We start from the raw sequence: 20,192 nt of genomic DNA on the forward strand, positions 1-20,192 counted from the left end.
GTGGCGTTAACTAGTGGCGAATTTAAACATGCCATCCCTATCTGATATATGTTCACTGTTTAGAAAACGTGTTTGAACGTGATTTGCTCTGTATTTCTTTAGCTATGTCGACGAGTGTGCGGAATCTCCTTGCACTGGTTTGTTCTTTCAAATCATTCCACCCTAATTCAAAGAAGTCGTTCATAGTTAATCATTTTGTTTCGGAGGGATATTTAAGATCGGGTATTTATAAGATTCTTGCGTCGCTAGACAAAGGAAAATCCATCGAGAGAAAGCCAGGAGTGGGCCGTCATACGGTGCTGACAGACACCAAAGTACAACAGAAGCTGAGAAGGATAACCGAAGGCAAAGTGGCGAAGTCATACCGGTCGTTAGCTAGAAATTTTGGAACAACCGGTCAAACGGTAAAAAAATATTTGCGGAACATGGACATTGTCACGAGGAAGCGTAAATCTAAACCTGAAGTGTCAGAACAACAAGCTGTAACCCAAAAACGGCGCATAAAAAAGATGGCTGCAGAAATTTTTCCAGCCAAACGACACGTTAAGGTGTTGATGGATGATGAAACTTATTTGACTCTGGATGGCAACGATTGGCAAAGAACTGAATATTTCACGTCTCCGCATAAACCTGTAGACGACAAAGTGAAATATATTTCGCATGCAAAGTTTCCCAAGAAAGTTCTTATGTGGCTAACCATAAGTGAAAAAGGAATGTCAAATCCAATACTTTTCCCTTGGGGTCTGGCAGTTAATGTGGAGGTTTACAGCACTCAATGCTTTGCTGAAGTCTCCAGGTTTATAAAGAAGTTCCACGGAAATGATGATATTGTGTTTTGGCCTGACCTTGCATCATCACATTACGCAAAGAAGTCATTAGAGGAAATGAACCGTTTTAACGATACCTGTGGTACCCAAGGATTCCAACCCTCCCAACATTCCGCAACTACGTCCATTCGAAAATTTCTGAGCTAACCTGAAAAGAAGAATCTATTCAGACAATTTTGTGGCAAAAAATACTGATGAACCGATCAAGAGGACGAAGAGTGTACTAAAAAATATCCCAACAAGTCTTTTTTCGAGTTCTATAGCTAATGTTCCAGCTAACTGCCGCAAAGTAGCCAGAAAAGGTGTAAATTTATTTTTGTAAGAAACAATACTTATTCTCCATGCAAATAAAAAAAACTGTTCGAATTTATGTATTGTGGTTTTTAATTCAGCTCACTTTGAAAAATGTCTACTTTATTTCATGCATTCGTTAAGTAGAATCTTCAAAAACTCACCCAAAAGCTCTAATAGTCGGGCATCTGCACTCGAAAACTCATTTATTTCAATCACCTACCTCAGCAAATAAAATCCGCGCATTGCTCTATATATACGGCTACAACGGGACTCGTTCAGCAGCCAGCTAAATTTTTTTTCATCACTTGCCGGCCACCTTTTATTTTAATCACTAAACAAAATCACTTACTACACTAAGAATACTTTGATCTTCGAAATGTTTACCTCAAATTTCCAAAAACAAGCTTGAATTCCCAGAAATACATGAGATAAATTTTTACAAATCCTAAATTTTAACTGTATGTATTTTTATCTGTTTTCACTGCGTTGAAGAAAATCAAAAGTTGCCAAATCATTTTCTGTTAATACGAAAAAATCACACTGAAAATGTTGAATTGTTCAGATATAATTGACATAAATCAACAGCACTGCAGTGGTTACCTAGGTTACCAATTTTGCACGTAAACAACTACAGCGGATATCTAGGTAACCTACTACGATGGTCTGCGGCTACGTTCATTCATGATAATGTGATTCATTCATGATTAACATTGTGATGAAAATGGGGGCGTCGTGAGATGAATAATTGAGCAGTGATTTAAGTCTTAAGATGGATATGGAAGTGTTATGGAAAATGGTTTGTTTTACAAAATTCAGGATAAATCTAGCTAAGTTTACTAAATATACAATACTAGGCGATTCCATGAGAGCATAAAAGCGTATTTTGTTTTTTATTTTGTTAAAAAATTTCGTGAAAATTTAGCATGTGGTTATGTGTGTGTACATATGTGTAACTTTTTTTCTCACTCATTTTTCTCAGAGCCATCTCTTTTCACCGATTTTCACAAAATTAGTGTCAATTGAGAGGTCTAGTTGCCTCATAAAACCCCATCAAATTTCGTTGTAATCAGACAAACACTTCTTTAATGTATCAAAATGTGAAAATCACGAAACATCATTATCTCAGAAAGTACACAACCGATTTGAACAATATTGGTATCAAATTAACGGGTTAGCTAAGGAGTAAACTAATGAATTTTATGATGATTGAATATGTGGTGATTAGGGTTTGCAATCCCGGTAACAATTTCCCGGGATTCCCAAATCCCGGGAATAGAAATTTTGATTCCCGGGATTCCCGAGCTTCTAGAAAAATTTCCCATAGAATACTGAAATAAAACTAAATATCGTTTAAAAGCGCGAAACTTACGTCGTAGAGGTGTAAAACAGCTTCAAAGTGTGCATTATACGAAGCAAATAATTGCTTAAAATGATGATCAATATTTGCATGCTGTGTAATATCAAACTATTTGCTTAAACTATGTTTTTTAGTTCGTTTTCTATGCGAATTGATAATGAAATTGTAAACGATTGCTTGATACCTTTCATTGATAAACTTTATTTGAAATCTCATTTTTGCTAAGATTTTTTTTTCCATTCCCGGTTGGACGTGGTTTTTAATGTTACTAGAAAAAATCGAAAATTATGTTCCTTGTGGTACATTTTCTAAATTACCAGTAGTGCAATGTGGTTTTATTGTTACGTGCTTGAGGTGTTGTCATTAAAGTGATTCAGGTATAGAAAAAGTGTCATCTCAGATCGATCCGGCATAATGTCCTTCAAACCTTCAGCGAAATAGTAGAAACAGGCATTCGAATCAGAGCCCCATTAGCGCAACGGAAAAATTGACAGTGACAACATTTCGTCACTGTCGCTGCGGGCATTTAAGGTCAAAGCATTTTTGGTTCTGATTTCAGTAGCCGTTTGGGTCCGGTAAGGCCGAACGTCGACAAGAACGGAATCCTGGATGGTGAGTTCGTTCCATGTGATCGTTTACAAGCGAAGGGTTGACTTATGTTAGTGTACGCGAAGTGTCAGAGGGAGACTTTATTTTGCCTAAGAAACAGGAGATATAGATCATTTCTTAGGCGACATCCATAAATTACGTAACGCAAAAAAAACAAATTTTTGGACCCCCACCACCCCATATGTAACGAAACGTAACGCCAACACCTACCCCCTTATTAAAATTACGTAACGCTTTAGAAGAATTTGCTTAATAAAAATGCTCGTTTTTGGAAAGTCTCTCCAGAGATTTTTCGTTACGTAACACTGGTCTTACCTCCCCCCCTCCCCTATGTAACAAATCGTAACGCTCAAGGATACTACCCCTCCCCCCTGTGAGCGTTACGTAATTTATGGACGCCGCCTTAGTATATATGGAACTCAAAGATTTATGGGAAAACCTGAAGCATAAAATCTACTCGAACCCTTATGTCGCGAAAACTGTGGAGGAATTGGTAAATAATAAGACGAAAGAATAAAAAAACATGCCTACGCGCATGTTTTCGTCCGCCGTGGCGAATAATCCTGTAAAAAACTGTCGGAAGGCCGCATGCAAGAAAGTAATTTTTTTTTGCGAGAAAGCTAACATGATTACCTTCCATGGGAAACTCATCAAACTCAATTGTCCGTCTTGGTTATTTTTTTATCACCACCCGAAAAAAGTTCATTTTTTACCGCATTCGTTAGTTAATTCGATTTCACAGCAGCATTTCTTACTACATTCTTATGTGCTACCAGTCAGCACGAACAGATTTTTTTTTGTCCCTCAGCCGCACAGCTGCAATATGCAACACGCAACGGCGTAATAAACTATTGTGTGGCTGGGAGCTCTTCTTCAAGCTGCTAATATCAGATCATGTTGTTAAGTTGATTTAACTTCATCATTCATTTCCTGTATTTCTATTGAATTTATAATTCTGAATCGGATTGTAAGAAGATGAATTTCCAATTTGGTCCATTTCGCCTAATATAAATTGAATTTTATCGTAATAAATTTAACTTCGATACATATACTAGATTTTGGGATATTGCTTAGTATGTTAAGAATAATGAATGTTAAAAAAATTTTACCCCCGGAAATTAACACAGAAAATTCCTTATTCATTTTTCAAAATTTTTGCCTCATCTTCCCGAACTTATACTTTTATCATTTCCACCTCTGCTTTAACACTTTTTCTCTCACTGCCTTTTTTTCCTTCACTATTCCTGAATGTCTCTCAGGGCGGCAAAATTTGAGCTCAATCGGATCTTGGAAAAACGAATGTATGATTTCTTTTGGCTTGACACGAAAAACATTAGAGTAGTGAGGGGCAAAAGTACGTACTTAATTGTTTTTGCAACAGAACTATTGCAAACAATTATCATAAAATTCGGTTTTGTTTCCAAACGGTACATGAACCTTTCATCTTCAAAAACTATCACCAGAGCTTTTCGAATTTCGTTTGTAGCATGAGAATTTCACTTTTTAGAAAAAAAAAACTCAGATGCGAACTTTCACCCAGCATGCGGGGTAAAAGTATGCAGTTTACGGGGCAAAAGTTCGCACTGTATGAACAGTGTATTTATTACACTATGCTTAAAAAGTGAATTGTTTTCGCTGGTTTTGCATTGATTCTCTTCAGCTGCGTTAGAGAGGGGTCCCGAAGTAATTTTCTTACTTCCGGAAATTCGGTTTTCTGGGGATATGTTTGGGTGTTTTGGTGATATATCCTAAAAGTGGACCTTTCAGAAAAGATTCCACTGGGGCTTCTAGAGGCCACAGAAACAAATTATTAAAATTTATTTTCTGAACCAAGGTGATACACTGAGACCCGAAAATGACTCCAGACGCCATATTAGATTCCAAAAAAGCGACTTCCGGTTTCTGAAAAACAACCAAAAACGGTTAAATTCTATCAAATATTGGTATTTTCGGAATCGAATTGATGCTTTGAGATCAAAAATCAACTTTAGACGATATTTTTGAATTAAAGATGGTGACTTCCAGTTTGCGGTAAACAGTAAAAATTGACCAAATACCACCCCATATAAGTTATTTCGGAATCGAAATGATGCCAAGAGACCTGAAAACGATCCCACATGTCATCTCGAATTCCATGAGGGTGACTTCCAGTTTCCGGAACACAACCTAAAATGGCCGAATACCAATATGAGTATTTCAGGGATCGGGATGATGCGCAAGCACCAGAAATAAACTCCAAACGCGTTTTCCAATTTCAAGATGGTGACTTCCGGCTTCTGGAAAACATCCAAAATTGACCAAATACCATCGCATATGAGTATGATGCCAAGAGACCTGAATACGACACCAGACGAACCAGCAGTCACCATTTAGAAATCGAAAATGGCGTCTGAAGTCGATTTCCGGTCTCAGGGCATCATTTGATTTTAAGATATACACATTTTGGGGGGTACTCGACCATTCCGGGTAGTTTCTCGGAAACCGGAAGTCGACATCCTGGGATCCAAAATGGCGTATGGGGCCATTTAATGGTCTCAGAGCATTAACCCGATTCCGAAAATACTCATATTACCTAGTATTTGATCACATTTTGTTGTTTTCCAGAAACCGGAAGTCGCCTTTTGGAATCAAAAATGGTGTCTGTGGTCGTTATCCAGTCTTTGGACATCATCTCGATTACGGAAATACACATATTGGAGGGTATTTGACCATTTTAGGTTGCTTTCTAGAAACCCTAAGTCGCCATTCAACATGGCGTCAGGGCCATCTTCCGATCTGTGGGCATCATCCCGGTTGCGAAAATGAATATTGGATGGTGTTTGGCCTTGTATTTTTCATTGTTTCTATGGCTTCTAGAAGCCCCTATCTATTCCGGAAGGACCATTTTGAAAGCATATCAACAAAACTATTATATTGGTTGTGAGATTCCATTTAAAAAATCATGAAACCATAATGTTCCTCAGTTTCGGAGCTCATCCGCATATCCCTAGTTATTTTTGAGTAACTTCTGTTTAAAAACATCGTTTTTAAACACATCTTTTCATTACGGTTAATGGCACTTAGTGCGTACTTTTGCCCCACAATGAGTTTTCCAACTGGTTTGAGTTTTATGACAAACATCAAAATATTTTCGGCAACACAAATTCACCCTACAAATAACAATTATACAAGAGTTTTTTTGGGCTCTGTAGCTTTCGAGTTTCTGTAGTTTCCGAATAGGTCAATCATAGTTCCCAAAACTATGAAAATTAGATCAAGACAATTCAGAACACAACTTTCCCATAGCTTCGTCCCATTGAAACGGAATCCTATTTGTTTACATGTGCGATTAACTGACGTTATAATACTGCAAATTCATACAATGTTGCCAGTTTATTTTGCTCGTATGCTTCCAAAAAGGCCAATGCGTACTTTTACCCCGTGCGTACGTTTGCTCCTCACTACCTTATTGAAATTAGGTCGATATCTTGTACCGTTTTTGAGAGAAAGCAGCCTCCAAGAAGCTGTGAAAAAAAGACCTTACTATACCAGAATTGAAAAATATTTGGGTATTTCCCCCACTTTGACATAGTTTTCCAGAAAACGGGATACGTTATCTGGGATTGAAAAATGGTGTCAGACATTGATAGGTATTTGGTATATCAAGGACGCGAGGATGCTGTGACAGCCTGGTGCAGACTCGTAAGACCCGCAATCAATCACAGCACTGTCTCGCAGGAGGACCAACGTGGTACCGCTTTTTTAAGACCCGATTACCACCATTACTTTTAGCTTTGGTGTTTAGAGTAAGTTTAGTGTCTTGGATGCACTAAAAAGACGGTAGTTCAGCCGCTCCTAACATGGAGAACAAACGCTGTTACGAGCCGCTCTTAACATGGAGCACAAACGCTGTTACAAGCCGCTCCTAACATGAAGATCAGACGCTCGAATTAGATACACCCTTCCCTGTTGGCAGGTTGCTAGAACACCAGTCGGCATCTCGGGAAGGTAGGGGTAGAAGTTACTGAACAAGAGACTAGAGCAAGCTTCTGAAAAGACTGCATATCCATTACAGCATGTTTTCAACTAATTCGGCTGTCATTGCATTGCTCAGCACTCACTGCTTCCCGTACATTTGGTACGTAACCCGACAATAACTGACGACAGCACACACATGCACATGCAAACGGGCTGTTATTTTTCTTTTCCTTATGTCTGTTGGTTCTTCCAAGCTGTCGCAAATGACAGCCTATAATCTGCGACATCCTTTGGCACGAATCCGAGCGGGATTATGATTCACGAGAGTGAGGCCGATGAAAGAATAAATGTGAGATGGTGCGAAGCACGTTTTTTCTCACGTGGGGAATAATATCAACAATGGAAACGGTTTGCTTCGTATTCAATATGCCACCGGCCTATGCAAAAGGAGAAACGAAAAAGTTCGAGTCGATGACAGCCGCAGCGCCGATCAGCAGCGCAAGCCAAGCCAACAGGACAAAACACATACGCAAGAATGAGCTGTCGTGTGCAACACAAGACAGTTTCGTATGTGAGCTTTCATGAATAGCTTATTATAGAGTGAAGTCTCCAGTCTTTTTCCTGAGCCTGATTTTGTCTCATAGCTGAAGCAAGATATTTAGGTTTTGACCGATACTTGCCAAAAATGCGACCCCTGCCCCACAAAAGGGGGAGGATCAGTTGAAGACAAATTGTAATTGTATCTTTGAATACCACTTACCCACTAATATTACATTAAACAGATTTCGAATAAGTCAATCTAACGACGAGATAAACCTATTTCGGTATACTGCAGTATTGTAGGGGAATTAGGGCAACACTTACAAGTTGCTGACATTTTACGTGGACACCTACCAATCGATTCCTAAGAATTTTTTACTCAATATAAGGCATAATTTGGGGAGCTCCGTAGCCGCAAGGTTACAGAGTCCGCTTTGGTAAGTAGGTGGTTGTGGGTTCGTATCTTAGTAGAACCAGGCCATTTGGTTGTCACATGACTTTATTTAATGGGTTTATTATACCCTTCCTTCAATTTGAATTCTACAGTACCCCTGTTGACTCTCCTTCCAACAAAAATGAGTCCCTATTATAATAAAACTGGTGTGAGTAACGTATGAAAGTTCTCTCCAGGGAATTGTAATTAGGCGATATTGTTAGGATGAACAGAGGCTCGGTATAGTAGAGCAGTAAGCTTGAAACGGAAAGGTACTTACATACAAGCACGGATATGAATGATAAGCGTAGAAACTACTTCAATACTGATACAGCCAATAATATGAAGTGCGGAGTACAGAAAACATCTGGGCAATATCACAATAGATCTAAGCTCTGGTCGCAGTGATGAGTCCACACAGGTAAAAAAAAGACATAAGTTGACTATCACTTTTCTCTCTATCTCTTAACATAACATTCGCTTATGATACAACCAGAACAAATATCGTAGATGAAATATCATGAAATGATTCGTGATATTGTTCGACAAAATATCTCGATCTTTACCCGCTCTTCAACCAGATGACTGATTGTATACATTTCATTGACTCCAAGTGCACTGAAGGGGCTGACAAGTATAAGTGTTTTATAGTAAAGCATTCATACGCTATGACAAAGCAAAGCCTTGGTGCCGATTCGGAACTCAACCTACTGTTTATAAACACAGACGTATGCTATAACAACAGCATCTAAAAAGCACAGACTAACAAACTTAATACTGGAACCTAGCTCCATCGCCACAAAAAAACGTTCACTTCAAATTTTCAATCGAACAACAGTCGTCGCGCGAAAACGTCGTCAGAGGCGCTGTCATGCAATCTCATACATATTTTGTAATTCCCCATTTGACACATGCAGTAACGTTGGCGCTGATGTCGAAAGCAGCGCGAACACAACAGCAGATGATGCTAGTGTTACTAACGTAAAGTACTGCAAGCATCCAAACGATGATTTTATTGAAAATTTGTTCGATGTGTTATGTCTGTTAGTCTGTGTAAACAGGTTAATGAATATTTGAGTTCTATTTAAGGTCAAATCCAAATGGTAAATAATTGCCGGTTTATTGCTTCGTGCTTAAAAGCTCGCATGTCACAGCCAGAAATGCACGTCGAGTCTGTGTGACTTTCAAACAACTACTGACAAAATTCTCGCCCGAGCGGTTGAGTAAAACGAAAAATATCAAAACCGAATAGCAGTTTCATGATATTCAAAAATGCATTTTTTAATGTAGAAAGATGAGTGATCAATCCACCAATGAGTGAGATAATAAATTTACTTTTTTATCAGAATAAGATAGACGCAAGGTGTCTTCGACAAAGTTTCAGGTTATCTAAAAACAAGAAACTTTATCGAAAACATCGTGTTTCTATCTCTTACATATTACGAGCAACATTGAGTTTTCTATTAGAGGGCACTAAAAATCACGATTTTCGTTCTAACTTTTTTCGCAGATTTTTCCGAATTTTTAAACCTTCTACTAAGTTATCAGCCATCCAAAAGGCATTTGTTTTCTGAACATTGTTATTTTTTATGTGTGTATGTGTGTGGAACCTTTCTAGATCCCACTGTCTGGCAGTGATGTAGTGAAAAAAGATAGTTGCAATTATCTTTCATTTCTGCAACTATCTTTGTTTCGGGATCTAGAAGGTGTTAGCTCTACCGACCTTCCAAAGATCCTTTACAGAATGACTGAGTACTTGCAGTACATTCCGGAGTAATTCTCCAATCGGTAAGCCCCGCCTCAAAATAATACTAGAATCTTGCAGATTTTATTATTATTTTCAGACTTTCAATTCGTTTGATATATTTGTATCAAAAAATTGACCCGTATTTAATAGCATATTATATTTATTGACAAGACGATGCAGAAATTCAACTGTCGTACTGCACCAATATTAAACACGATCATAGAGAAATGTTAAGCTAAAAAAGAACGCTCTCACCATTTAAAATCGATCCACATCCTATTCATTGATGCCCATCTGTCGATTGTCATTCAGCCTGGATGAAGTTGCATAAAAAATTCGTTGGACATTCAGTATCCTTGGCTTCTGTTGCGAAAATCTCTCCTTATGGCGGCTTCGAGATCTTTTTAGAAGATCTGCAGAATTTTTTGGTGTTTTCTTCCTCAGTTTCAAGATGTTTTCTTCTTCAGTTTCAAGAGACACCACTTCAGTCCTAGCCTCATCTTCATGAACCGACCTGCATTGTAACACTTAAACACCTTTACCAAAAACAATAAAGAAAATATATCCAATCAAAAAAAGCGCAAAAGAGTGGATTTTTTCTTCGAATTGAGCGGTGAGTGAACTTTTTTTATCATGATTATTCCAACACTGCTCTTATATATTACCGCATTACCATTAATGCTTTACATACTCGATATTATTTTGCTTTGTGAAATATACTAAAACCAAAAAAAAAATCGTAAAATCACCATTTTGAGCTTAGTTTTTCTTTAATTTAAGATCTGTTATTTTGAATGATGGGTAAGAAGTTGCTCAAATAAAGAAAAATCCCTAGAATTTTGATATTTGGCTTTAAAAAAAATGGCGACGAAAAAATATCGAAAATTTCCGATTTCTCGAAAATTCAAAATGGCGCCACTGTTTTTTTTTTTTTTTATTCTCGCTTATTTTCCGTCGGTCTAGTTCCGCCACTCTTGTGGCCAATCACCGACGCCCAGGGAGGCGACTCCACACCCAGGACCCTAACTCACGACCCGTTAATAACGGACCGGCGCCAACGGCTTTACTTCCTCATGCGATGGAAGGCGTGATCCCAGAGATTTTTCGCCTCAGAAAATCTCCAGGTGTCGGCTAGGATTGAATCTAGACCAGTTGGGTTGGTTATGAGTGGATCACGCCACCTGACAACCATCGACACCTATGTCGGCGGTGGGATTCGAACCCAGGCGTCGAGCGTGGTTGGCGGAGACGTTACCAATAGGTCAATCATAGTTCCCAAAACTATGAAAATTAGATCAAGACAATTCAGAACACAACTTTCCCATAGCTTCGTCCCATTGAAACGGAATCCTATTTGTTTACATGTGCGATTAACTGACGTTATAATACTGCAAATTCATACAATGTTGCCAGTTTATTTTGCTCGTATGCTTCCAAAAAGGCCAATGCGTACTTTTACCCCGTGCGTACGTTTGCTCCTCACTACCTTATTGAAATTAGGTCGATATCTTGTACCGTTTTTGAGAGAAAGCAGCCTCCAAGAAGCTGTGAAAAAAAGACCTTACTATACCAGAATTGAAAAATATTTGGGTATTTCCCCCACTTTGACATAGTTTTCCAGAAAACGGGATACGTTATCTGGGATTGAAAAATGGTGTCAGACATTGATAGGTATTTGGTATATCAAGGACGCGAGGATGCTGTGACAGCCTGGTGCAGACTCGTAAGACCCGCAATCAATCACAGCACTGTCTCGCAGGAGGACCAACGTGGTACCGCTTTTTTAAGACCCGATTACCACCATTACTTTTAGCTTTGGTGTTTAGAGTAAGTTTAGTGTCTTGGATGCACTAAAAAGACGGTAGTTCAGCCGCTCCTAACATGGAGAACAAACGCTGTTACGAGCCGCTCTTAACATGGAGCACAAACGCTGTTACAAGCCGCTCCTAACATGAAGATCAGACGCTCGAATTAGATACACCCTTCCCTGTTGGCAGGTTGCTAGAACACCAGTCGGCATCTCGGGAAGGTAGGGGTAGAAGTTACTGAACAAGAGACTAGAGCAAGCTTCTGAAAAGACTGCATATCCATTACAGCATGTTTTCAACTAATTCGGCTGTCATTGCATTGCTCAGCACTCACTGCTTCCCGTACATTTGGTACGTAACCCGACAATAACTGACGACAGCACACACATGCACATGCAAACGGGCTGTTATTTTTCTTTTCCTTATGTCTGTTGGTTCTTCCAAGCTGTCGCAAATGACAGCCTATAATCTGCGACATCCTTTGGCACGAATCCGAGCGGGATTATGATTCACGAGAGTGAGGCCGATGAAAGAATAAATGTGAGATGGTGCGAAGCACGTTTTTTCTCACGTGGGGAATAATATCAACAATGGAAACGGTTTGCTTCGTATTCAATATGCCACCGGCCTATGCAAAAGGAGAAACGAAAAAGTTCGAGTCGATGACAGCCGCAGCGCCGATCAGCAGCGCAAGCCAAGCCAACAGGACAAAACACATACGCAAGAATGAGCTGTCGTGTGCAACACAAGACAGTTTCGTATGTGAGCTTTCATGAATAGCTTATTATAGAGTGAAGTCTCCAGTCTTTTTCCTGAGCCTGATTTTGTCTCATAGCTGAAGCAAGATATTTAGGTTTTGACCGATACTTGCCAAAAATGCGACCCCTGCCCCACAAAAGGGGGAGGATCAGTTGAAGACAAATTGTAATTGTATCTTTGAATACCACTTACCCACTAATATTACATTAAACAGATTTCGAATAAGTCAATCTAACGACGAGATAAACCTATTTCGGTATACTGCAGTATTGTAGGGGAATTAGGGCAACACTTACAAGTTGCTGACATTTTACGTGGACACCTACCAATCGATTCCTAAGAATTTTTTACTCAATATAAGGCATAATTTGGGGAGCTCCGTAGCCGCAAGGTTACAGAGTCCGCTTTGGTAAGTAGGTGGTTGTGGGTTCGTATCTTAGTAGAACCAGGCCATTTGGTTGTCACATGACTTTATTTAATGGGTTTATTATACCCTTCCTTCAATTTGAATTCTACAGTACCCCTGTTGACTCTCCTTCCAACAAAAATGAGTCCCTATTATAATAAAACTGGTGTGAGTAACGTATGAAAGTTCTCTCCAGGGAATTGTAATTAGGCGATATTGTTAGGATGAACAGAGGCTCGGTATAGTAGAGCAGTAAGCTTGAAACGGAAAGGTACTTACATACAAGCACGGATATGAATGATAAGCGTAGAAACTACTTCAATACTGATACAGCCAATAATATGAAGTGCGGAGTACAGAAAACATCTGGGCAATATCACAATAGATCTAAGCTCTGGTCGCAGTGATGAGTCCACACAGGTAAAAAAAAGACATAAGTTGACTATCACTTTTCTCTCTATCTCTTAACATAACATTCGCTTATGATACAACCAGAACAAATATCGTAGATGAAATATCATGAAATGATTCGTGATATTGTTCGACAAAATATCTCGATCTTTACCCGCTCTTCAACCAGATGACTGATTGTATACATTTCATTGACTCCAAGTGCACTGAAGGGGCTGACAAGTATAAGTGTTTTATAGTAAAGCATTCATACGCTATGACAAAGCAAAGCCTTGGTGCCGATTCGGAACTCAACCTACTGTTTATAAACACAGACGTATGCTATAACAACAGCATCTAAAAAGCACAGACTAACAAACTTAATACTGGAACCTAGCTCCATCGCCACAAAAAAACGTTCACTTCAAATTTTCAATCGAACAACAGTCGTCGCGCGAAAACGTCGTCAGAGGCGCTGTCATGCAATCTCATACATATTTTGTAATTCCCCATTTGACACATGCAGTAACGTTGGCGCTGATGTCGAAAGCAGCGCGAACACAACAGCAGATGATGCTAGTGTTACTAACGTAAAGTACTGCAAGCATCCAAACGATGATTTTATTGAAAATTTGTTCGATGTGTTATGTCTGTTAGTCTGTGTAAACAGGTTAATGAATATTTGAGTTCTATTTAAGGTCAAATCCAAATGGTAAATAATTGCCGGTTTATTGCTTCGTGCTTAAAAGCTCGCATGTCACAGCCAGAAATGCACGTCGAGTCTGTGTGACTTTCAAACAACTACTGACAAAATTCTCGCCCGAGCGGTTGAGTAAAACGAAAAATATCAAAACCGAATAGCAGTTTCATGATATTCAAAAATGCATTTTTTAATGTAGAAAGATGAGTGATCAATCCACCAATGAGTGAGATAATAAATTTACTTTTTTATCAGAATAAGATAGACGCAAGGTGTCTTCGACAAAGTTTCAGGTTATCTAAAAACAAGAAACTTTATCGAAAACATCGTGTTTCTATCTCTTACATATTACGAGCAACATTGAGTTTTCTATTAGAGGGCACTAAAAATCACGATTTTCGTTCTAACTTTTTTCGCAGATTTTTCCGAATTTTTAAACCTTCTACTAAGTTATCAGCCATCCAAAAGGCATTTGTTTTCTGAACATTGTTATTTTTTATGTGTGTATGTGTGTGGAACCTTTCTAGATCCCACTGTCTGGCAGTGATGTAGTGAAAAAAAGATAGTTGCAATTATCTTTCATTTCTGCAACTATCTTTGTTTCGGGATCTAGAAGGTGTTAGCTCTACCGACCTTCCAAAGATCCTTTACAGAATGACTGAGTACTTGCAGTACATTCCGGAGTAATTCTCCAATCGGTAAGCCCCGCCTCAAAATAATACTAGAATCTTGCAGATTTTATTATTATTTTCAGACTTTCAATTCGTTTGATATATTTGTATCAAAAAATTGACCCGTATTTAATAGCATATTATATTTATTGACAAGACGATGCAGAAATTCAACTGTCGTACTGCACCAATATTAAACACGATCATAGAGAAATGTTAAGCTAAAAAAGAACGCTCTCACCATTTAAAATCGATCCACATCCTATTCATTGATGCCCATTTGTCGATTGTCATTCAGCCTGGATGAAGTTGCATAAAAAATTCGTTGGACATTCAGTATCCTTGGCTTCTGTTGCGAAAATCTCTCCTTATGGCGGCTTCGAGATCTTTTTAGAAGATCTGCAGAATTTTTTGGTGTTTTCTTCCTCAGTTTCAAGATGTTTTCTTCTTCAGTTTCAAGAGACACCACTTCAGTCCTAGCCTCATCTTCATGAACCGACCTGCATTGTAACACTTAAACACCTTTACCAAAAACAATAAAGAAAATATATCCAATCAAAAAAAGCGCAAAAGAGTGGATTTTTTCTTCGAATTGAGCGGTGAGTGAACTTTTTTTATCATGATTATTCCAACACTGCTCTTATATATTACCGCATTACCATTAATGCTTTACATACTCGATATTATTTTGCTTTGTGAAATATACTAAAACCAAAAAAAAAATCGTAAAATCACCATTTTGAGCTTAGTTTTTCTTTAATTTAAGATCTGTTATTTTGAATGATGGGTAAGAAGTTGCTCAAATAAAGAAAAATCCCTAGAATTTTGATATTTGGCTTTAAAAAAAATGGCGACGAAAAAATATCGAAAATTTCCGATTTCTCGAAAATTCAAAATGGCGCCACTGTTTTTTTTTTTTTTTTATTCTCGCTTATTTTCCGTCGGTCTAGTTCCGCCACTCTTGTGGCCAATCACCGACGCCCAGGGAGGCGACTCCACACCCAGGACCCTAACTCACGACCCGTTAATAACGGACCGGCGCCAACGGCTTTACTTCCTCATGCGATGGAAGGCGTGATCCCAGAGATTTTTCGCCTCAGAAAATCTCCAGGTGTCGGCTAGGATTGAATCTAGACCAGTTGGGTTGGTTATGAGTGGATCACGCCACCTGACAACCATCGACACCTATGTCGGCGGTGGGATTCGAACCCAGGCGTCGAGCGTGGTTGGCGGAGACGTTACCAACCACACTAGGCCCCCGCTTTTGACAGGCGCCTCTGTTGTAAAATGTGTTGAAACTCGGGGGAATTTGGTTTTTGCATCAAACTACACCAAAAATCGACCCCAGGTGCCATTTCATATCTTTTGTGGCATTAAAAGCAAGATTTCTTGAGAGTTATTTTATCGGTATTGGAAAAAAGTTAATTTTCAGACGGACTTCGAAAAAATCACTATGAATTTTTATAGACACATTTTAAGTATTGATTGAAGCTTTTTAGAGGTTCAACTGAAGACCGTCTAAAGGTGGCACTGGGCACTAGAGGGTTAATGTTGCTGATCACTCTCGAAAGTAATAATGCAAGTGTTGTAACAAACACCCTTATGCAGTTCCACGTCAACATTGTGGTCGCGGCTTTGCACACAACTACCTTCTTATTTTTAGTATCAAAAAATATAGAATTGTATAGTAAACAGCAAATATGGTTTAATGACATGGAAAAGCGTCATTTTTGAAGTTTTCCTTTGCAGTAGCTCATAACTAATCCATCACCAGGTATGAAAAAAATGATCCATTTCCGACTACGATTTGCCTTTACGATTACACAATCACACTGTGCTCGAAAACGGTTATTTCTAAGTTTTTTTCGGTAATAGTATTATTGAAAAAAAATTAATGAAACTAGTAATTATGTGAAGATTTTTTTCAAATGTTTTCTGTTAAGGTGACTTTCAGTCACAAGATGGTTCACTACCGGAAAAGATTTTTATTCAAATAGAGAAGCAATCTCACAAATAAAAAATTGATCCGATCATAATACATTTCCAGGTGGGCCCGATCATGATTTAACACTCTGCTTGAAATCCAAATGTGCATCAACTCTAAGATCGAAGCTAATGAAAAATACTCATATTTTCAAGCAAAATACTCATTTAGTGGAGAAGTTCGATTAAAATCTTGCGTATTACCAGGTGAGTCAGGTTGGAAATTTTCTATTCATATATATTTCCTTCAGCTCAACACTCGCAAACACAGGTCAATAAAGATTCTCCAACGTCACGAATTTCAAACCGATATAGAGTGCTCTTTATCAACAGCAGCCGCACCAGCAGCGCAAAAGGCAGCCCCCGTGACCGTAGCAAGGCGCCTTCAAAAAGTCAAATTTCTACGAACAAACGCCCATTCATTTCGTGCGCACGGAGTGTTGGGTGCTTTCAATTTCCACAAAACCAGAGTTTAACCAAGGTTCGTTGGTCCTGTAAACAAACTCATAACTCAAGCTACCCGAACCTGATTGCTACCAGGTCAATTATAGCATTCGCGATGCTTTTGATTCATCGATTTTCTGCGCGCTGGACGTCTTAATCGTAGTTTGCAGACAAGATGTTCGATACTGTTGTTCGAACGTTGAAATCACGCTTCTCGCGTCGGAGAATTACCGTGTTTGGCTGTGAAATATTGCGGTATGGCTGATTGCAGTGATCAGTTTCGTTGAAAAGTACAAAATATACGGGTATTTTCCAGACTTCACTAGAAACATTGCGAAACATCTTTACGTACAGCTAATACCTGTCAGTTGAACCGATGCACAAGTTCTCGATAATTTGATTCTTATCGAGCAATGTTCCCCGTCAGTTGATGTCTTCTGGTGCCACTGATAAGCTTGGCATATAAAACGTTTGTCTCAGTGTTGATGCCGCCATTGTAGAGATTGTGACTAATAGCAACATAATGAAAACGATTCTCGTACTGTCCGCACTGTTTGGTGCGGTTTATAGCAACTCGTTGGTAAGTTATTTTAAATAAAATCCTTGTAATTTTCTCGATAATAATTTGTTACGTCGTTACAGATATGTCGCAACTACCCAGACGGTGCACTGATCCCCAACCCGGAAAACTGTGCCGAATTCTTTATGTGTCGGCCGGGACGGGCCGTTCGCTTCACCTGTCCGGCGTCCACCCAGTTCAACACAGCCATTCAAGCATGTGACCCGCGAATGGCCGTCCGCTGCAGACCGGGAAAGATTCCTGTGGACAAAGAGTACACCCCGATAACTGCGTCGCCATCCAAAATCGAACACACAAATACTGCTTGCATCGATAAGCCGGTGGCCACACTCTTACCGAACAGTGCCGAATGTGGTAGCTTCTACCAGTGCTCCCCAACCGGAGTGATTCGATTCGAGTGTCCCGCCGGAACACTGTTCGACTCCAACCGGTTGTACTGCGAGCGCAGTGATATTGCTTCGTGCACGTACTTCCCGGAAATGCCCATGCTGCCGATCCAGCCAATCTTTCCTCCGATCGTACCTCCGATTGTGATTCAGCCTGAGTCGGAGAACCAATTGCTTAAGCGGTGCACTGGCCAACGTGATGGAACCAAAATTAGAAATCCATTCAACTGTCGCCAATATATTTTCTGCATCTCGAAGAACCGTTCGCAGATTTTCGACTGTCCCGCGGGAACGGCGTTCGATGAGGATCGTTCGGCCTGCGACTGGGAACGAAATGTGAAATGCAACAGAAGTCAAGAGTGACTCAATTAAACAATAAAAATAAAGCTTTCTTAAGCTGGTGGTGGGTAAGCAAGTGCCTTTTTCTTAATAAAAAAAAAAAAAAAAAAAAAAAAAAAAAAACCGAAAAAACTGCCCCGGGGGTACAACATTTAACATTCTACCCATTTTGTATCACTTAGTTCTCATCCGCGATGGCAAGCCGGATTGCACCGTTGATCGACACTCAACAAGCTCATTTACCACCCATCGTCATGTCAGCGCACGATCCACAGTCTCCCCTGCTCGATCCAGATGGTTTCGAAGCTTACCATTTATGGTCGCGTTTTATGATGGAATGCAAGTTCTCAACATCGCTCATAACCATAAACCCGTGTGATGCGACGGGATGAGACTCAATTCAAACATCTTATTAAAGAGACGATTGTTTGTTTTGCTTAGCCATCAACCGGTCAGCCAGCAGGCTCAGCCGTTTTGTACTGTTTCCTATAAGTAGATAAACGTTGCAATACCGCTTGAAAAGCCTAGCCTAGTTTAAAGGGAATAAGGATAACACTAGCTCAAAAAGTCACTTATCCCGAGCAGGAGAAAATATCGTTATAATATCACAACCAGATATTAGAAATACATCTCATTTTAATCTTAATATGGTTTACATAGTTGGTAAAATAACAAAAAATTAGACCAAAATATTGTTCCTCCAAGACTATATGAATAACAAAGCTTGATATTTTAATAACAAACCAATAATTTGCATTTAAAATCACGAAAATGACCGATTCAGATATTTTCAACTTATTGAACACTGAATGCATAACTGAATATATTATGAATAATCAATAACGAACAAATTTTACTTAAAAACTTACTTTTTATGAGATATTTTAAAATCAACTTAAATATCTTATGGAAGGCATAGCGATATATGGTGTCAAAATTTTATGATGATTTCATTTGCATGTTTGGAACGTAAATATCTTTCGAAGAACACGATAAGTCCTCATAGCTATTGATGAGTTATTATTTTGTTATGCTCTCCTGCCCGGGATATTTATCACCTCTAAGGCATGCCTGTTAAAAAAGGTTTGAAGGCGTAAATAGCATAATCACATCATCTCTCAAACAAAAATGGATCTTACCAATCAGTAAGCATCCTTGAAGCAGTAAACACTCACCCGGTGTTTACGGAAATAAAACCGATATCGTGTTTTTAAGCCATTTCAAGCAACGTCAATCATGTCAACATGTTTTTTAACTGACTATCGATTCAAAAAATCTTACTATCTCACTATCTTATTCTTGACATAGAACTATGTTTTACAGGAAAGTTTACACATAAAATAGAAATCTTGCAATACAACCATGTGAAAAGTTGACAGGTTTCGGGAGCTTGTATAGCTGTCATTTCTCATCAGTTCCACTAGTTTTCAGCATTGTTCGATTAGAAATTCTTCCACGATTGAGTTCTTTGAAGTTAAACAATCGATTCTCAGAGACATAATATCACGGTGCTCCCACACACCGTTAATAAAAAAAGAAATGTACCAAAGAATCAGAGTACACCATTCGATACGTCCAGAACCTCTGGTCAAAACTTCAAAATCATCGTACGGTTCATTTTTGAGCAATGCCCTTTGAAAGGTCGTAAATTACAAAAAAGTGATATAAAAATAACTAAACACTGATTGTAAAGCACGTTTTTCAAGCGCCATTCCATATAATAACTTCCAAAATAGTTTCTACACATTTCAAGCATTTCATGTTTGTTTGTTTAGTTTCATGGAACAAGGCATTTCTTTTGGCGTTTTTGGTTTTTCGATCAATCCACCTAACAGTTAGATAAAATAAATATTTTTTTTAATTTACCAGATTGCTTTCTCTAGTGAAGTTGTGGAAAAATATAAAAGAAAAACAATTGCTGAATAGTGTGATGTCCTATCTGTACGTTGGACTTGACAAAAC

General features: G+C 38.8%; 2 protein-coding genes across 2 annotated transcripts in view; both read left to right on the forward strand.

The window, feature by feature from the left end:
- Positions 1–16,863, forward strand: part of LOC129720680 (serine/threonine-protein phosphatase rdgC) — a 240,188-nt gene extending 223,325 nt beyond the window's left edge. The window contains exons 12-13 of the mRNA XM_055672239.1: positions 16,546–16,688; positions 16,753–16,863. Of these exons, the coding sequence (XP_055528214.1) occupies positions 16,546–16,670 (125 nt within the window). The 3' untranslated portion in view covers positions 16,671–16,688; positions 16,753–16,863. The remainder of the gene's footprint in view (positions 1–16,545; positions 16,689–16,752) is intronic.
- A 495-nt stretch (positions 16,864–17,358) lies between these two features.
- Positions 17,359–18,302, forward strand: LOC129723328 (probable endochitinase). The gene is made up of 2 exons (XM_055677502.1): positions 17,359–17,505; positions 17,568–18,302. Exons 1-2 carry the CDS (start codon positions 17,449–17,451, stop codon positions 18,252–18,254), a joined length of 744 nt encoding a protein of 247 aa, XP_055533477.1. The 5' UTR covers positions 17,359–17,448; the 3' UTR covers positions 18,255–18,302.
- The last annotated feature ends 1,890 nt before the right edge of the window (positions 18,303–20,192 follow it).

This window comes from Wyeomyia smithii, chromosome 2 (genome assembly GCF_029784165.1).
Source record: "Wyeomyia smithii strain HCP4-BCI-WySm-NY-G18 chromosome 2, ASM2978416v1, whole genome shotgun sequence".
Classification (NCBI taxonomy): Eukaryota; Metazoa; Arthropoda; class Insecta; order Diptera; family Culicidae; genus Wyeomyia; species Wyeomyia smithii.